Source organism: Momordica charantia, assembly GCF_013281855.1.
Source record: "Momordica charantia cultivar OHB3-1 chromosome 11 unlocalized genomic scaffold, Mcharantia_2.0 BLBB01000011.1, whole genome shotgun sequence".
Taxonomy (NCBI): domain Eukaryota; kingdom Viridiplantae; phylum Streptophyta; class Magnoliopsida; order Cucurbitales; family Cucurbitaceae; genus Momordica; species Momordica charantia.
Genome location: NW_028275159.1, coordinates 806,752 through 821,623, shown reverse-complemented (window position 1 = coordinate 821,623; position 14,872 = coordinate 806,752). Strand labels below are relative to the sequence as shown.

The window sequence follows — 14,872 nt, the reverse complement described above, 5'->3', positions numbered from 1 at the left end:
CTTGTCGGTCACATGCACAGTGTCGGTGAAAACAGTTCCGCAGTGGAAAATGGAAAGGTTCTGTAACTTTATTTACCATTTTACGCAATAAAATACCAATTTAATAAAATTATGAATACGGCGGCTAAACGGTAAGTTTGTGTGAGGTTGACGCTGATACATCCCCTGCGGGTGAGAGGATGGCTGTCATTCAAATCGTTGTCCACGTAATAAAGTAGAGAGGGAAATTAAAAAAAGAAAAGAAAATAGTCCATACGCTCCGTGATACGAAACGCAGCAATAAGAGAGCCGTTTGATTCGAATTGGACGGTGATTAAGGCTTGATGTTTATAGCATTATCGTCCTTCTGAACACAGATTCCAACGCCCGCGCGCTTCCTTCTATTATAATACGACTTTTATGGAACTCGAAAACGGGTTTAATTAGCGAAATGAACTTCACAAAGCGAATCCTCATTTGGCGTATGGATTTCAAACGCCCCACTTGACTCACTCGCTCTCTCGCCTTCGTCTCTCCATCTTTATCTCTTCCGCTGCTTCTCCAACGGTCTGCCGAGGCATTTCGGCGGCGCCGATCACCGATTTGTCTCTCCGCCGTCGATCTCGTACTGTCACTCTACGATACTCTTCTATCGGCTGCTTTTGAGCGAACTTTTTGGACTTGATTTGATTTTTGTTGTATTCGTTGATTCTTTGATTTTGCCTCAAGGTAATAGGCAACAGGTACTAATCTCTCTCTCATTTCCTCTCTTTAACCTAAGCTTCTGTTATGTTTTCGATTAATTTTGGCATCCAGCTTTATTTATTCTTCGGATTCCTCGGTGGAGATGCTTAATGTTTGGTTTTATTAGGTCTCCGAGGTTGTCTTATTATTTTTTCTTGGTCTTGCTGGTTTTAGACTGATGATGTTTGAGGATTTTACTTTATCGTTTGGAATTTGGATACTGTTTTCTTGTGGTTATTCATAACGCTTTGTTATCCCCTAAATTTGAAGTGTCAACCGTTGTTTTCTTAACATTATTTACTCGATCGCTCTTGATGAATTTAAGTTGCGATTTCATTGTGCAGAAAGCAAGAAACGCTGCATTTGGTTGGAAAAGGCCCGCTAATAGCGTCGGCATGCAGCATTTAGGCATTTCATAGGCCGAATTTATCTTCTCATGTTAAGCTTTATAGATTGATTGTTTTTTTTTTTGTTTCCTCATTCACATTCTTTGCCGGCTTCTATGATACCGAGAAACGTTGTAAAGAAAATTGTGTGAAGGATGCGCGGCATTTTGTGTCTGGTGTTTTTATGAATTTCTGAATGAGGAAAGTTGTGATGTTTTTTTTTTTTTTTTTTTTTTTTGTGTGTGTCTTACAGGTATTATTTATATGGAACTTTTCGATATTTTGATTACTTCTTAGTCCTTGTGATCTACTTTTTATAAGATTAGACGATTCTCTCACATTATTTAATTCACTTGTTTATTAGCTTCATTATAATCTAACCATGACGCTTCTAATTTTACATAACTGTTGTCTAAATTTTGTTAGGTATTCAAGATGATTGGCTCGTTTCTTACCAGAGGACTCGTGTAAGTCCACTTGATAACAAATTGCTTGCGTACCTATGAAATACAAACTATCCGTGTTGTATTAATATACATATCTTTTTAATTTTGTCGGCAGGATGATTTTTGGCTATGCTTTTCCTGCCTATGAGTGCTATAAAACTGTTGAAATGAACAAGCCAGAGATTGAGCAACTTCGCTTTTGGTGCCAGTACTGGTATGTGATAAATTTTATTTTTTCCCAATTGTCGTAAATAGAGTTCCGGGTGTCAATATCGATTGGCTTTCCTTTTGGTTTCAGGATTTTGGTTGCTGTTTTGACAGTTTGTGAGAGGATTGGAGATGCATTCATTTCATGGTAGGGGTTCCATGTAGATTGAGTTGTTGTTACGGACCCAGTGCCCTCTTTTTGTTTAAATTGTTTTTTCTAGGATTCTGTTGTTTTCTTACAGTTAGCTACTCTGTACTCGTGACTAATAGTCTTTTTTATTCTTCTCTTTCATTTGCGCAGGGTTCCTATGTATAGTGAAGCTAAATTGGCATTCTTTATATATCTCTGGTACCCTAAAACAAGGGTAAGGAATCAGAATCTGAACTTTAGGCTCTCTCTTCCCCTTTCCCCTGGACCATCTTCTTTCCAGAACCACTTATCTTCTCCCTAATAACTTTCCATATGTCAGGGAACAACTTATGTGTATGATTCCTTCTTTAAACCATACGTAGCAAAGCATGAGACGGATATTGACCGAAATTTATTGGAACTAAGGACCAGAGCTGGTGACATTGCTGTTGTCTACTGGCAGAGAGCTGCAAGTTATGGTCAAACAAGGATATACGAGATCTTGCAGTATGTTGCTGCACAATCAACAGCAAGGCCTCGCCAGTCTCAGGTATTTGTAGATAAGTTTAGTTCAACCAATATTGTCTTATTATTATTCATCTTTTGGTTCCGAAATGGTATTTCATCGAGTGATGCTGTTCTCTGTTATATATTAACCACATCTATTATGATCTTATGCATTTCAAGTCTACCTAGACCTAGGATTTTCCAGCGTGTAATGATTTGTATCCTCTAATTTACAGGCCAGATTGTAAAATGTGACATGGATGGGTACCTACTTTAACTGAACATTTGCCTTTTTTACCCTCAAAATTTAGTAGCAGAATGATATGAAAAGAAGCAGTTCCACATTTTTTTAAAGCATTGATTTCATTACATGCATACTTGAAGAGGCACAATTGAACGAACGTAAGAAAATAGTCGTTGCATTTATTGGGCTAATGTCATTTACATGCTTATTTCTCTAAAACTACAGCGACAGCCAGGGGCCGCAAGGGTTCCACCAGACACTGTGGCCTCAAAACGCCCGGCAACCACTACTAATCAAGTGCGAATTGAACCACCATCATCTCCATCTTCAAGTCATACCCAAAAAGATGTAGCTGAAGAGGAGGTGGGTGTGTCTCAAGCATCAAAACCAAAAACCACAGTTGAAGTTCTTCCTAATACTCAGAAAGTGTCAAAACCGACAACCACAGTCGAAGTTCCTAATACTCCGAAAGCATTGAAACCAGCAACTTCAGTCGAAGTTCATATTTCCCAAAATGCAGCTGCAGCATCTGAACCACCAGCCAGAAGCCAATCTTTACCACCTGAAGCGGAGCCAACGCAGGTCGAACCAGTGCCACCTTCAGTGGACGAGAACGCAAATCCTCCCCCAAAAGATACCGTCATGGAAGAACCCCTAAAAGTAGCTCGCACAAGATTGAGGAAAACACGTTCAAGTACTAACCGTTGATAAGGGCCGCAATGTTTCCAAATCTCAGTTTCCCTTGTAGCTGTTAGACGGTAGAAGGAACAATGATGAGTACTGAGTTGCTGATCCTGGCATTCATGTAAATTTGTTGTTTCTATTTCAATTTTATTTGTCACTTTATTTTTTGGACGGCAGCCGATGGTTTAGAAGTATGATGCGATTCTTGTCAAAATTCCATGACATTATTACAATGCTCGCATAAAATCTATACTTGGCTGTCGGTTGGAGAAATCTTTGTTATAGTTGAATTCAGGTCTCTGTCCACAGTGATATTTTTGCACAAAAGAGGGTTTGGTTCAATCTTTGCCTAGAAGTGGGATCCTCATGAACTCTCTTTTTCAACAATTTAACTAACTCTCCCCCCCTTTATACACAAAAAAAGGGTATTGATGAAGAGCTAAAAAATTCGATGGAAGCAATTGAAAAAAGTTGTTGGATATGTTCATGCATTAAATACTAAAGCAATCGGCTCCACCAATATAAATTAACAACAGAAAACAATCAAACTTTAGTTCGAGTGAAGTTAATCAATCAAATGTTTCCCGTACAACAAACATGAAAACAATCGAACTTAAGGATGAAACTTAATCAAATGCCTCCATAAGTTGTTAACCGATTGCTGGTTACAGAATGGGACATCTTATCCCATACAAGAAAAGGGAGGGACGACTTCAGAAATCCTTTTGGGATTGATACTACTTTCCCAATCCCATTCCTAACCTAAGTAACTTCTACGAAAGTTATGGTATTGGAAACCCATTAATTTTCAGCTGGAAAGTTATGGTATTGTAAATACTGTGTATATCTTGCAATTCGCTGCTACATTTTCTTCGTTTGAAGTCTCTTTTTTTTAAATTTTCTTACGTCGTTGGCCCAATCCAAATATAAACCTCAAGTAACAACATCCAACTAACAGCTTAGCATCATAATTCATAAATGTGATTTTGGGTTCAATTAATGCTCTTTCAGGCAGGCCCAAAGATTGTCGGACATCTTCTTTCTGATTTTCTTTCAACACTCGAAACATAATCCTCTTGTTTATGACTCTAATTAATGGGCTTCCACATTGTGCCAATTATATGTATCTATGTGTTAGAAATTAATTCAAGTATATCTCCATTTGCAAAATCTATTAAATTTGTCCTTTTACCAGTTAGTACTAACTATTTAATTTGATACATGTAGCATGTATAATGGGTGCAATCTCGAGACTTCGAAAGTCATATGGGTATTAAAAATCATTTTTAAAATACAAGTTAGAAGTTCAGTCAACTTTCAGGATTGTGTCAAATAGTCAAATACACTTCTAAACTTTAAAAAATCGTCACATAAGTTTCTAAGCTTTATAAATATTAAATAGATTTCTAAATTTCTAAATTTATATCTAATAAACTTCTTTGACCTATAAGACATCATAAAAGTTTACCAATCTAGACACTAATACGAAAAGACTAAATTCTATTAGACATTTTTTTTTTGACATAAAATTTAAAGTTTGTTTTTTTTTTTACTTCTAGACGTAGGAGGGTTCGAACCATAAAATTTAAAGTTGAATGACCTAAGTTAGAATTATTAGGCACCACCCCGAAAAATTTGGTATTTTAACATATCAAATCACAACTTTATAGAAATGAAATTGATAACTATTTAAGAAAGAACCTCCTGCAGGATATCCAAATCCAAATTGTACTTCCACGTCCAAAAAAAAAAAAAAAAAAAAAAAAAAAAGCTTTCCTGAAAAGGAGAAAATTCCTCTAAATTTTTCTCTCTTTTTTTAATTACATAAATGTTACTACTTGAATAAAATGAAACTCATATAGAATGAACTAGTAAACATAATATTCTAAAGATCCGCATAATTAATGTTGTAACAGAATTCTGTGATGAGACAAGTCAGAAAATGATCTGTAAGCCATTAAATTATTAGTAATTAAAAATTAATATATAGTTTCAGTTACATATATTATATATGGAACAAATTGATGCTATAGTTTTAGCAGAATATTGGTTGGCCAAATCCATGCTCTGTTCTCCAACCACTCCTCAAAGAAAATATACCAATACCCACTTTACTATTACAACCCCCTAATCCCTAATCTCTATCATTATTTTATTTTCCATTAATCATACCTGTTTTGGACATTTTTAATAAGCCTGAGTTGGAAAATTCAACATTTATGTGGCATGTATTTGTATTATATATACATAAAGGTGTGATTCATATAAATAGTTTCGTTGAAGTTTGAACTCTCAATCACTCTAAATTCTTTTAATTTTGGTTTTTTTAGACCAATGAACCAACCCGTAATAATTTTTGACTTGGTAATTCTAAATTATATAAAAATACGGCCCTATGACTGAAAGTTTTTTGAGTTCAGTTTGTTAGGGAAACTTGTTGAAAGTTTTTTTTTTCTTTGGATTAGGTTGAATTTAATTAAACACATTAATAAACCATGATGGGAAAATATCAGAACTTGGATTATGAAATATAACAAGATACATGTCTTTCTTGTTTTCTTTTTGTATTTTGAGAAATCGTTGTTGGAAAACAGCTGATTCAGCATCTAAAGCTGCACAAAGTCAAGTTTTAAAGGAAAAACACAGAGCTCGTCCACACAAAAAAGGTAAAATGATGATGAAATAAGAGAGCACAGCCCAACCATTGAGAATCTAAAGTGAACCCGAATAGCACCAAACACCATGCGACAGCCTGCGCGATATTGGGCACATTCTTCCATGCCCCACAACTCGAATGCTCCGACATCGATTACTCTCTTGGGACGATCATAATTTTTACAGTGATATGATATTGCCTACTTTGAATCTAAATGTTCGTAATCTTAATAGTTTCTTAACCAAAAAGTTTCGTATCAACAAAATAATTGTCCTTACTTAGATCTATATCTTTTATTGCGATATTCATAAATAAATTAAATTTACCTAATCCATCAATTTAAGTTTTTGGGTTGAGTGGTGGTTTATTCGTAAGAACATGACTGTGCACAATTAGAAGACATTTAGAGACTTGTTACACTTTTTAAGATTAAATCTAATGTAATAAGATATTATATTTATTGATATAATAGACAGAGTAGCCTATAGTATGGAAAATTTCCCCCACAAATGCACTTTGTTGTCATGAATTCCCTTATTTGCTCTCACTCCACCTTCTTATTAATTCTTTCTAGCTACATGTTGTTTTTGTTGTTGTCTCTTTGGCCTTATTCACTCAGCTTTTACTTCCCCTTGGAATCTGGAAACCATCTCATCTCCATTCAATTTATAAATCTGTCTCAGCTATAAAAATTGACCCAAATTCGTATGCCCATACTCATCTTTCAGCCTTTACATGACATTTTTAATGTTATTATATAGTTCAACATCCGAGTGCGTTTCTGAAACTCACGAGAAATCGTCCTTATACTCTACTTCCCCAACCCTACGTATTGTCTGTATACAATGACGTCAAACTAATGGTTTTACTTCCGACATTTCATTTCTCACAACCCTCTTGAATTTTTAAAATATAATACTTTACTCCATAAATATATTTATCCACAAAATAACAATCGTATCCTTTCAAGCACTTGCTACCGTGCCATTCTCCAACGGGATGTTTATTTTGCGTATACATCATTTTAGTGATGTTATTAATTTGTAAACGGAACAAAAAAAATTACCAACATGACATATCGTATGATATCTACTCTTTCTTTTAAAGTCAAAAGATCACATTTTCACATTCCTATTTTTTTTTAAGAACTCATACCCCTGATAGTTATCGTAAAAAAGAATGAAATAAATCTAAAATGGTATAGACCAAAATAAAATAGTCTAAAAATTTCAACTTTAAAAGTCAATAGACTTGGAAAGAGTTAGATGGATTTTTTTTATAATAATAAATGAACCATACTTAGGTGTCGAGCAATCCACTCATTCTTTTGCTAAGCAGCACATAAAAACGTGAGATGGGACAAACTAAAAAAAACGATCTTTATTTTTTCGAAAAAAGATATTTTATTATTACGGTCAGTAAAAAAGGATGAGTGCCCAACATTGGATTTAAAAGTGTGAGAAAAAAAGAGTAATAATAAAGAAAAATACTCGTGTCTTGGAGGTGGAGTGTAATCTTGCTCTTACCACCGTTAAGAGAGAGTGAAATGTGAAATACAAAACCAGAGATTTTTTTATAAAAATTAATCCGTCAAATTTCTAGGGGTTTGAGGACAAAATTTTCTTTAGGTTAACGAGTACGTATTTTTCATAATAAACAAAGAGATGATATGAAAAAGAAGGGAAAGAAAGATGGGAGGCCCACAGCAGCACACGAAAACCTATCAGTTTCTTCCTCTTTATTACATTTCTTGGATCCCTCTCCAATTTCACACCCTCTAAATATAACACTTTCTAATCTCTCTCTCTCTCTCTCTCTCAGAAACTCAATTTCAATGGCGCTCCTCACTTCCTCCAACCAGAAGAAACCCGCAAGCAATAAACGCAGAAAAAAGCCCCAAAACCAATCCTCATGGGACCAAATCAAGAACCTCCTAACCTGCAAACAGGTGCGTTCCTTAAACTTACCACTAATTAAATTCTCTTAATTATATGTTAAATTTTCCTATCTAGCTATTAACTTTATTATTCCTGAGCTCAGTTAGAAGTTCACGATCCGGCCAAACGGTCACCGGCCTACTCGAAGCTGGGCTCCTCTTGCAGCTCCATATGTAGTTTCAGAGACGTGGTCCATGCCAATGCCAGAGTCGTTCACAGAGCCGACAACTCACCGGAAACCAGCTCCGTCGGTCAGGAAACTAGGTTACTCACCCGAAAACCCGCCAACGGTTCCTCGTCTCGTTCTTTAACGCCGCCGCCGCCGCCGCCCAGAAACAAAAACGGCGCCTCGTCTGCCACCTCCTACTCTTCAAGAGGAATTCAATTCAGAAAGCTTTCTGGGTGTTACGAATGCCACACCATCGTTGACCCTACCAGGTATATTTTTTAACATATCATCTCCAAAGAATCTAAATAAATGATTAAATATACACTAGTTTTTTTTTCCTCCTTTATTTCTTCTGATAATTGTGATTCTCCCGTAGTTTAGAGGTATCATTGAGAATTTTTAGTATTAAGTTTATCAAAAAATTCGAACTTGAAACCTTTGTATGATCCATAAATTCCAAATCTTTATTAACTGATGTGCTTTTGGAGGTTAAATTATACCCTAATTTGTTGATTTAAAATTTCTTATTTAGTGCCAACGTAAATTTAACTTAGTTAATGGACACCGACCAATAGATCATGCCTTCGAATCCGAATCCTTCGTCCCACTTGCTGCACTGAAAAAGGAAAATTTTAATTTAATAATAATTTACCATTGTGTTATAATATAATTGAACTTCGGATGGAATTTTAGGTACCCAGTTCCAAGGAGTTCTATCTGTCCATGTCCCCAGTGCGGAGAGGTCTTCCCGAAGATTGAAAACTTAGAGCTTCATCAAGCCGTTCGTCATGCTGGTATTTTCTAAATTCTCATTTAGAATAATATTTAGATGCATAATTAATTACTAAACCAGTCCTGTTACTACTAAAATTTGACAATTATTTATTTACTTTTTAAAATTACTCTACCTATTTTTTATTTCATTCATCTTTTTTAACTATCAAATTTTTAATGGTGGTAGATAGAATGTAAGAGACACCTACTTATATCAAAGTATTATTCTTTTCTGAATTTCAATTTCCATCCTTGTACTCTTATTATCACCAGTGTCAAATGAAACAAAATATAGCAATAAAAGGAGGGGGCAAAATGGGAGAAGGAAACACTTCAATTTCTTGGTTTAGTTAAAACTTAAAAGTTGAATAGAAAATTGGATAAATCGCTTTCATGCGCTTCGCCTTTACTGATTCACCATTTCTCTCGAGGTTTCAATGCTCTTTATTAATGCGCAATTTACAGCTGGGTTTCCCGGGGGATGACGTGTCCTGTTTATATTGGTTGCGTGAATCTCTCACCTAGGGTAAAAACCTGCAGGACCGTTGACCCAACCGACACGTAGAGATGTCAAAATCAAATCCATTAATGTTGTGTTTGTTATTTGTCTTTTTTATTATTATTTTTTTTAGTATCGGAGTTGGGTCCTGACGATTCGGGTCGAAACATTGTGGAGATCATATTCAAATCAAGCTGGTTGAAAAAGGATAGTCCGATCTGTAAGATCGAACGGATATTAAAGGTCCACAACACCCAACGCACGATCCAACGGTTCGAGGACTGCCGCGATGCGGTGAAAACACGTGCGCTCGGCAGCACCAGAAAGAACCCGCGATGTGCGGCCGACGGTAACGAGTTGTTGCGGTTCCAGTGCAGCACGTTGTGGTGCGACCTCGGCTCACGTGGCTCCACCGGCTTGTGCGGCTCCATCCCCGGCTGCGGTGTCTGCAGCGTCATCCGCCACGGCTTCCAAGGCGCCGCCGTACCCGTACGGACCACGGCAAGTAGCGGTAGGGCCCACGACTCCTTCGATTGCAGTGACGGGCGCCGGCGGGCGATGCTCGTGTGCCGTGTCATCGCCGGAAGGGTCAAGCGCATCGCTGACGACACGGCGGCCGGAGCGGCGGAGGATGAGAATATGGCGGCGGCCTCCTACGACTCCGTGTCACGCCACTCCGGTATCTACTCGAATCTCGAGGAGTTGGTTATTTTCAATCCAAGGGCTATCCTTCCTTGTTTCGTCGTGATCTACGAAGCCCTCCAAAGCTAATTAACGACGTCGTTTAAGCCATCTTTTTTTCCCCTTCTCTAATTTCATTCCGTTTAGTTTGGTGTTATTTCAATTCCGTCTATATTGTTTAGAAAAAGTTTTAATTTAGTCCCTTAAACACTAAAAGACCCTAATTAATTAAATGATGTAAGGGACTAAATTAAAACTTTCAAGCAATAGAGATTAAGTTGAAAAACACGACTAAATTAAACATTTAGCAAGAATTTAACGGTGTGTTCTGTTGGGTAGGTAATTAACCTTACGTTTGTATAGCTTTTGATACTGTGTATTATTTTAAATTGTGGGTCTTAATTAGCATAAACAAATTTAGAGGTCGATAACCTGTTTTAAAACGACTGAAGCAAATTGTACGTATGTGGAATTTGTCTTTCGGCGCTATCATTTTTTACTTTTGATTTTTGATTTTTGGTGGAGAATGATTGGTTTTATTTATTTTTACGGGTAAGTTATGATGGAACTGGAAAGCAGAGGAGAAAAAATGATGAGGGTCCACGTGACAGATTCTTGGCTTTGGAAACATTTCAAGGAAGAAGGTGGTGCCATCAGCCATGGTCTTTGCTTGCTTTTTTGACCTCTCCATCCTTCTTTCATTTTTGCATACAAATACAATTCTCTCCACATGCATGCGCATCATATCATATATAATTATGAAGCATATGTTGAATTATTGAACATTGGAAAATGATTTTATATGACATCCATTATTTGTTAATTTGAATTATATGCATGCCCCACTTTTTGTATTTTGGCTTGATACACCATCCATTTAATGAAGATTTTTGTTTGTACCGCTTAAAAGATCATGATGGTATATTTTGATTTCGTAAGTGAAACAGAAATTGAAGTTTTCACTTCTAATAGCTCTATTTAATACCAATTAGTTAATTTGGATAACAAACCATATCAAGGTGTGGGAAAAAAGTCCATATTGATTAGAAGAAAGAGTGATCTAACAGGTTATGTCCAAAACAGGCAATACTAAGATATTTCTCTAATTAATATTAAATCTCATCCGTGTATAACCTCTTCATCCACAAAAAGACAAGAGGGCCACTAGATGAGAATGATGAGATATGCATGAATCTTATTTTGATTGTCCATTCCATTATTGGCCCAGTAAATGTAAACTTAGGGAAGATAAACCTCCAAGCAAGGTATTAAAATTTTCTTTTTCTTTTTATTTTTTTTCCAAAAGAGACAAAATAAATGTGTCAGATTCAGAAATATCTCTATATCTTTAAGTAAGAGTGTACCTGAGATTTAAGCTAAGTTCTATTGATCTCTTCTGAAATTCCAATTTTTACCGTCTGGTTTCTGACGTGTATAACTATAAGTATAGAAGGTTGAAACAAAAAAAATAGTTTTTTTTTTTTATTTTTTTTATTTTTTTGTACCAAGATTTTATTCTCTTTTGCTTTTTCTCTTCAAATTTTTCGGCTTATTCTCTTCTTCTATCCACTACACCTTTTTCTTTATTTACGTTTGCAGTTTTATTTCAAGAACACAATATCTTAAACGTGTAAAATTCACATGACCTAAAGTTACAATAATCTAAACGCAAAGCTTATGAGAACATAACTGTAAGTGAATAGTATAATATAATTCTATAAAAAGAAAAAAAAGCGGAGTGAACAAGGAGACAATTGTTTTAGATTCAAATAATAATCCAAAAAGATTAAATTTTAGAGAAATTTCAGTAGGTAGTAAAATCTTTTATGTATTTTAAAATAGTTTTTAAAAATTTTCAAATATAGCACAAATTTTTACTTATATCAGATATTCATATCAGTAATATATCTTGCACAAATACTCATATCAGTAGTATATCAAATATATATCACATATATATTGCAAGTATATCAGACACTCTAGAATATTGAATGTATATCAGATACATATATCAAATGTAATATGTTTGTATATCATTTTGGTAAAATTGTCATTTTAAAATTGGACATTTATTTTTTTGTAAAGTGCTATATTTGAAAAGTTAAATGTGGTTACTATTTTGACAATTATTTTTGCCATATTTGCAACTGTCGAATCCCATTATCTTCCCTCCCGGGCTATTACTTGAGTTTACCGTTAATTCCTCCCAGGTAGCTAACAACAAACTCGATTCAGCACTAAAAGAGGAAAATCAATAACATACATATTGACTCAAATTCGTTCCAAATACGACTTATGAGGTAGGACACGGAATTATGATCATAATTAAATTCGATATTAATTAACAGTACTATTTTCAAATAGATGCTTCCAAGGGAAGTATCCACTAATAAATATTATTTAATTTTGTGTCGCATCTGTTTTCTGAGGGAGACTTCAAAGGTGTGAATTCAATGTAAGTTTTAAATTTCCTTAATTTTGTATAAAAAATAATTCTTTAATTTTATTTTCATGGAAACATCCCTTAAAAAAACAAAAAACAACAAATAAAAAAGCATCCAAATTTCGGAAACATCCCTTCATTCAAATTCTAACAATTTCATATGACATGCCTCCTTGTCCAGGAGCATGAGATAAATTTGGAATTTTCGATGTTTTCTATGAAAGCTACATATTCATATAATCAAAGATACCCATTCATATAATCAAAGAATCAAATATTGATATCTCTTTTTCTAGATTGTAGGCACAAATATTTTCTCCCCATAGTAAAAAATTAAAATATCGCTAAAAGTAATATTTCAGAAAATCAACTTAAATGTAGATCTCAAAATATAATTAGACTAATGACATAAATTAGTAACATAAATTAGCGTCGCACATATCCAATCCTAGCTAGCTCTTCTACTCAATATGTGGGCTTGGGCTTTTCCGGCCCATGTACCGTAGATTGTCTCTCATTAATGACCTAACATAACTAAAAAGCATAATACTAAATGAATTTGGAATGATAATGAAAATCTGATATATGAGATTTTGCTACTTATTTTTAATTTCATATTTTATTATTTTTGTAATATTTTTGAAATTATTTTTGTAAGTTAGAATAATGAATTGCTATTATATATTAATATGATACATTATTTTTATTAAATTATTTTGTAATTCATTCTTTAATATATCTTGGATCTAATTTGTTACATATTTCACCAGCAGATCGCATAAAAAATTATGGTAAGGTTGTGATGTCATTATTATGGAATTGCTTTGTAACAAGAAACAAAGTACAAGACATAATTATAGCGTCTTGCAGAAATCATTGTATCAAGTCCTTCCACCCATTAACTAATCCTTATCTTATAATTTGTCATTTTACAAAAAGGGGTATTTCAGTGCACAATTATTGGTTAAAAATCAGCCTCAATTATAGGGCATTTCAGTCCATTTTGGACCACTTTGACCGTCCTCTAATCCGGGTTTTTTATTTTATTCTATTTTGTTTTAAGTTCAACCAACGAAAATTCGAACTTTTCTCAAGGTTCCACCATTTAATTATCGAAGATTATGCTTAAACCAATTAAACAATGTTCCGATTGTAATTATTTACTTAATTTTCCCATTCTTTCTTAGTTTTATCAAAATATGTTTCTCATATGTTTTAATTTAGTTGCTAGTATCAATTTGGGCTCCACAAAATGTTTTGAACATCGAAGCATTGCACCCTAAAGCTGCCTCCTTAACCATTGTTTTTGTCAAAATTGATAAACGGGCCATAAACTCATCATTCTTCACATCTTTTGCCTATCAAAACTCCCAATATATTCTGCTCATTATTTAAATTATCGAGGATGCAAACATAAGTTTCATGTTAATTGGAAGAGAAGGAATTATGATATATAATAAAGAGCAACGTCTCCGTTTGATCAAGAAAATGACCAAGTTCGCGAATCTTGACTCGATGAGTTGGAAAATTGGCGAGCAAGAACCTGTAAAATAGAAGACATTCCGATACTCAAGTCAGTAGATAGTTGAGCTATATTCGAGAGAGAATGCAGTATTCGCATACCTAGAATAGAAATGGATGATCTCTATTTATAGGCAGGATCTCCGACAGAGCTCTAACGACTCTTTTAAACTGATAAATGCAGCATGCTATCGTGGAATGCATCACAGAGTGAGATTGAACGGAACATCTTTAGGTCGGTTCGACCAAAGAACGGGAACAATGACCAGATGAAGACAAAGTCGGTTCGATCGTTTACAGTGTCAGCTCGATGGTAAATATGAAGACCAAAGTAACGAACCTTGGCCATATGAATTCAATGCATTGAATTCATGTAACTCTCATCATATCAAGACTTGCCACATGTAACTCTTATCATATCAAGACTTGTCAGGTGAGAATTCACCTCCAACAATCTCTATAAAGTTAAAGTAAAAGTACATTCATGTAGCACGAATCTAAAATAGACAGATATCATGACATCATACAATTATGAAAGTTAAGTATTTGTCTTAATAATTTTTTTAATATAAAATAAGTGTATATTAAGACTGAGAAATTGATCGTACACTTAATATAAATTAAACTTGTGAACCAGACGCTTTGTTATTCAATTTTATTCGGTTGCCACGTTGGAATGCTTCATTGAATCAAACCCATAACAACTTTCGTTCCACATTCTCAAATACCATAATTAATAAGAAAAATATCTCTTTTTAAAACTCGTTTTTGGTTAGCTAGCCAGGGCTACATGAATTCGTTTTAAAGGGAAATGATTTGAGCACATGGAGAGTTGGGACATAGCATCTCCTTTTTCACTCTTGAT

At 34.7% G+C, this 14,872-nt stretch overlaps 2 protein-coding genes across 2 annotated transcripts; both read left to right on the top strand.

Moving 5' to 3' along the window:
• The first annotated feature begins 400 nt into the window (after positions 1-400).
• On the top strand, positions 401-3,669 carry LOC111010426 (HVA22-like protein i). Its single transcript, XM_022283849.2, has 7 exons — positions 401-722; positions 1,536-1,576; positions 1,671-1,769; positions 1,854-1,910; positions 2,064-2,127; positions 2,233-2,442; positions 2,869-3,669. The coding sequence occupies exons 2-7, from the start codon at positions 1,545-1,547 to the stop codon at positions 3,349-3,351; spliced, it is 945 nt and encodes a 314-aa protein (XP_022139541.1). The 5' UTR covers positions 401-722; positions 1,536-1,544; the 3' UTR covers positions 3,352-3,669.
• A 3,987-nt stretch (positions 3,670-7,656) lies between these two features.
• On the top strand, positions 7,657-10,532 carry LOC111013099 (C2H2-like zinc finger protein). The gene is made up of 4 exons (XM_022287512.2): positions 7,657-7,931; positions 8,024-8,358; positions 8,783-8,883; positions 9,496-10,532. Exons 1-4 carry the CDS (start codon positions 7,818-7,820, stop codon positions 10,131-10,133), a joined length of 1,188 nt encoding a protein of 395 aa, XP_022143204.1. The 5' UTR covers positions 7,657-7,817; the 3' UTR covers positions 10,134-10,532.
• Positions 10,533-14,872: the final 4,340 nt, after the last annotated feature.

Excerpts from the sequence above, each read along its gene's own strand:
- LOC111013099 (XM_022287512.2), top strand. The coding sequence starts at position 7,818 with ATGGCGCTCCTCACTTCCTCCAACCAGAAGAAACCCGCAAGCAATAAA. Across the intron at positions 7,932-8,023 it reads ACCTCCTAACCTGCAAACAG|TTAGAAGTTCACGATCCGGC; the intron begins GTGCGTTCCTTA and ends TCCTGAGCTCAG. Across the intron at positions 8,359-8,782 it reads ACCATCGTTGACCCTACCAG|GTACCCAGTTCCAAGGAGTT; the intron begins GTATATTTTTTA and ends ATGGAATTTTAG.
- LOC111010426 (XM_022283849.2), top strand. The coding sequence starts at position 1,545 with ATGATTGGCTCGTTTCTTACCAGAGGACTCGT. Across the intron at positions 1,577-1,670 it reads TTTCTTACCAGAGGACTCGT|GATGATTTTTGGCTATGCTT; the intron begins GTAAGTCCACTT and ends TTTTGTCGGCAG. Across the intron at positions 2,443-2,868 it reads CAAGGCCTCGCCAGTCTCAG|CGACAGCCAGGGGCCGCAAG; the intron begins GTATTTGTAGAT and ends CTAAAACTACAG.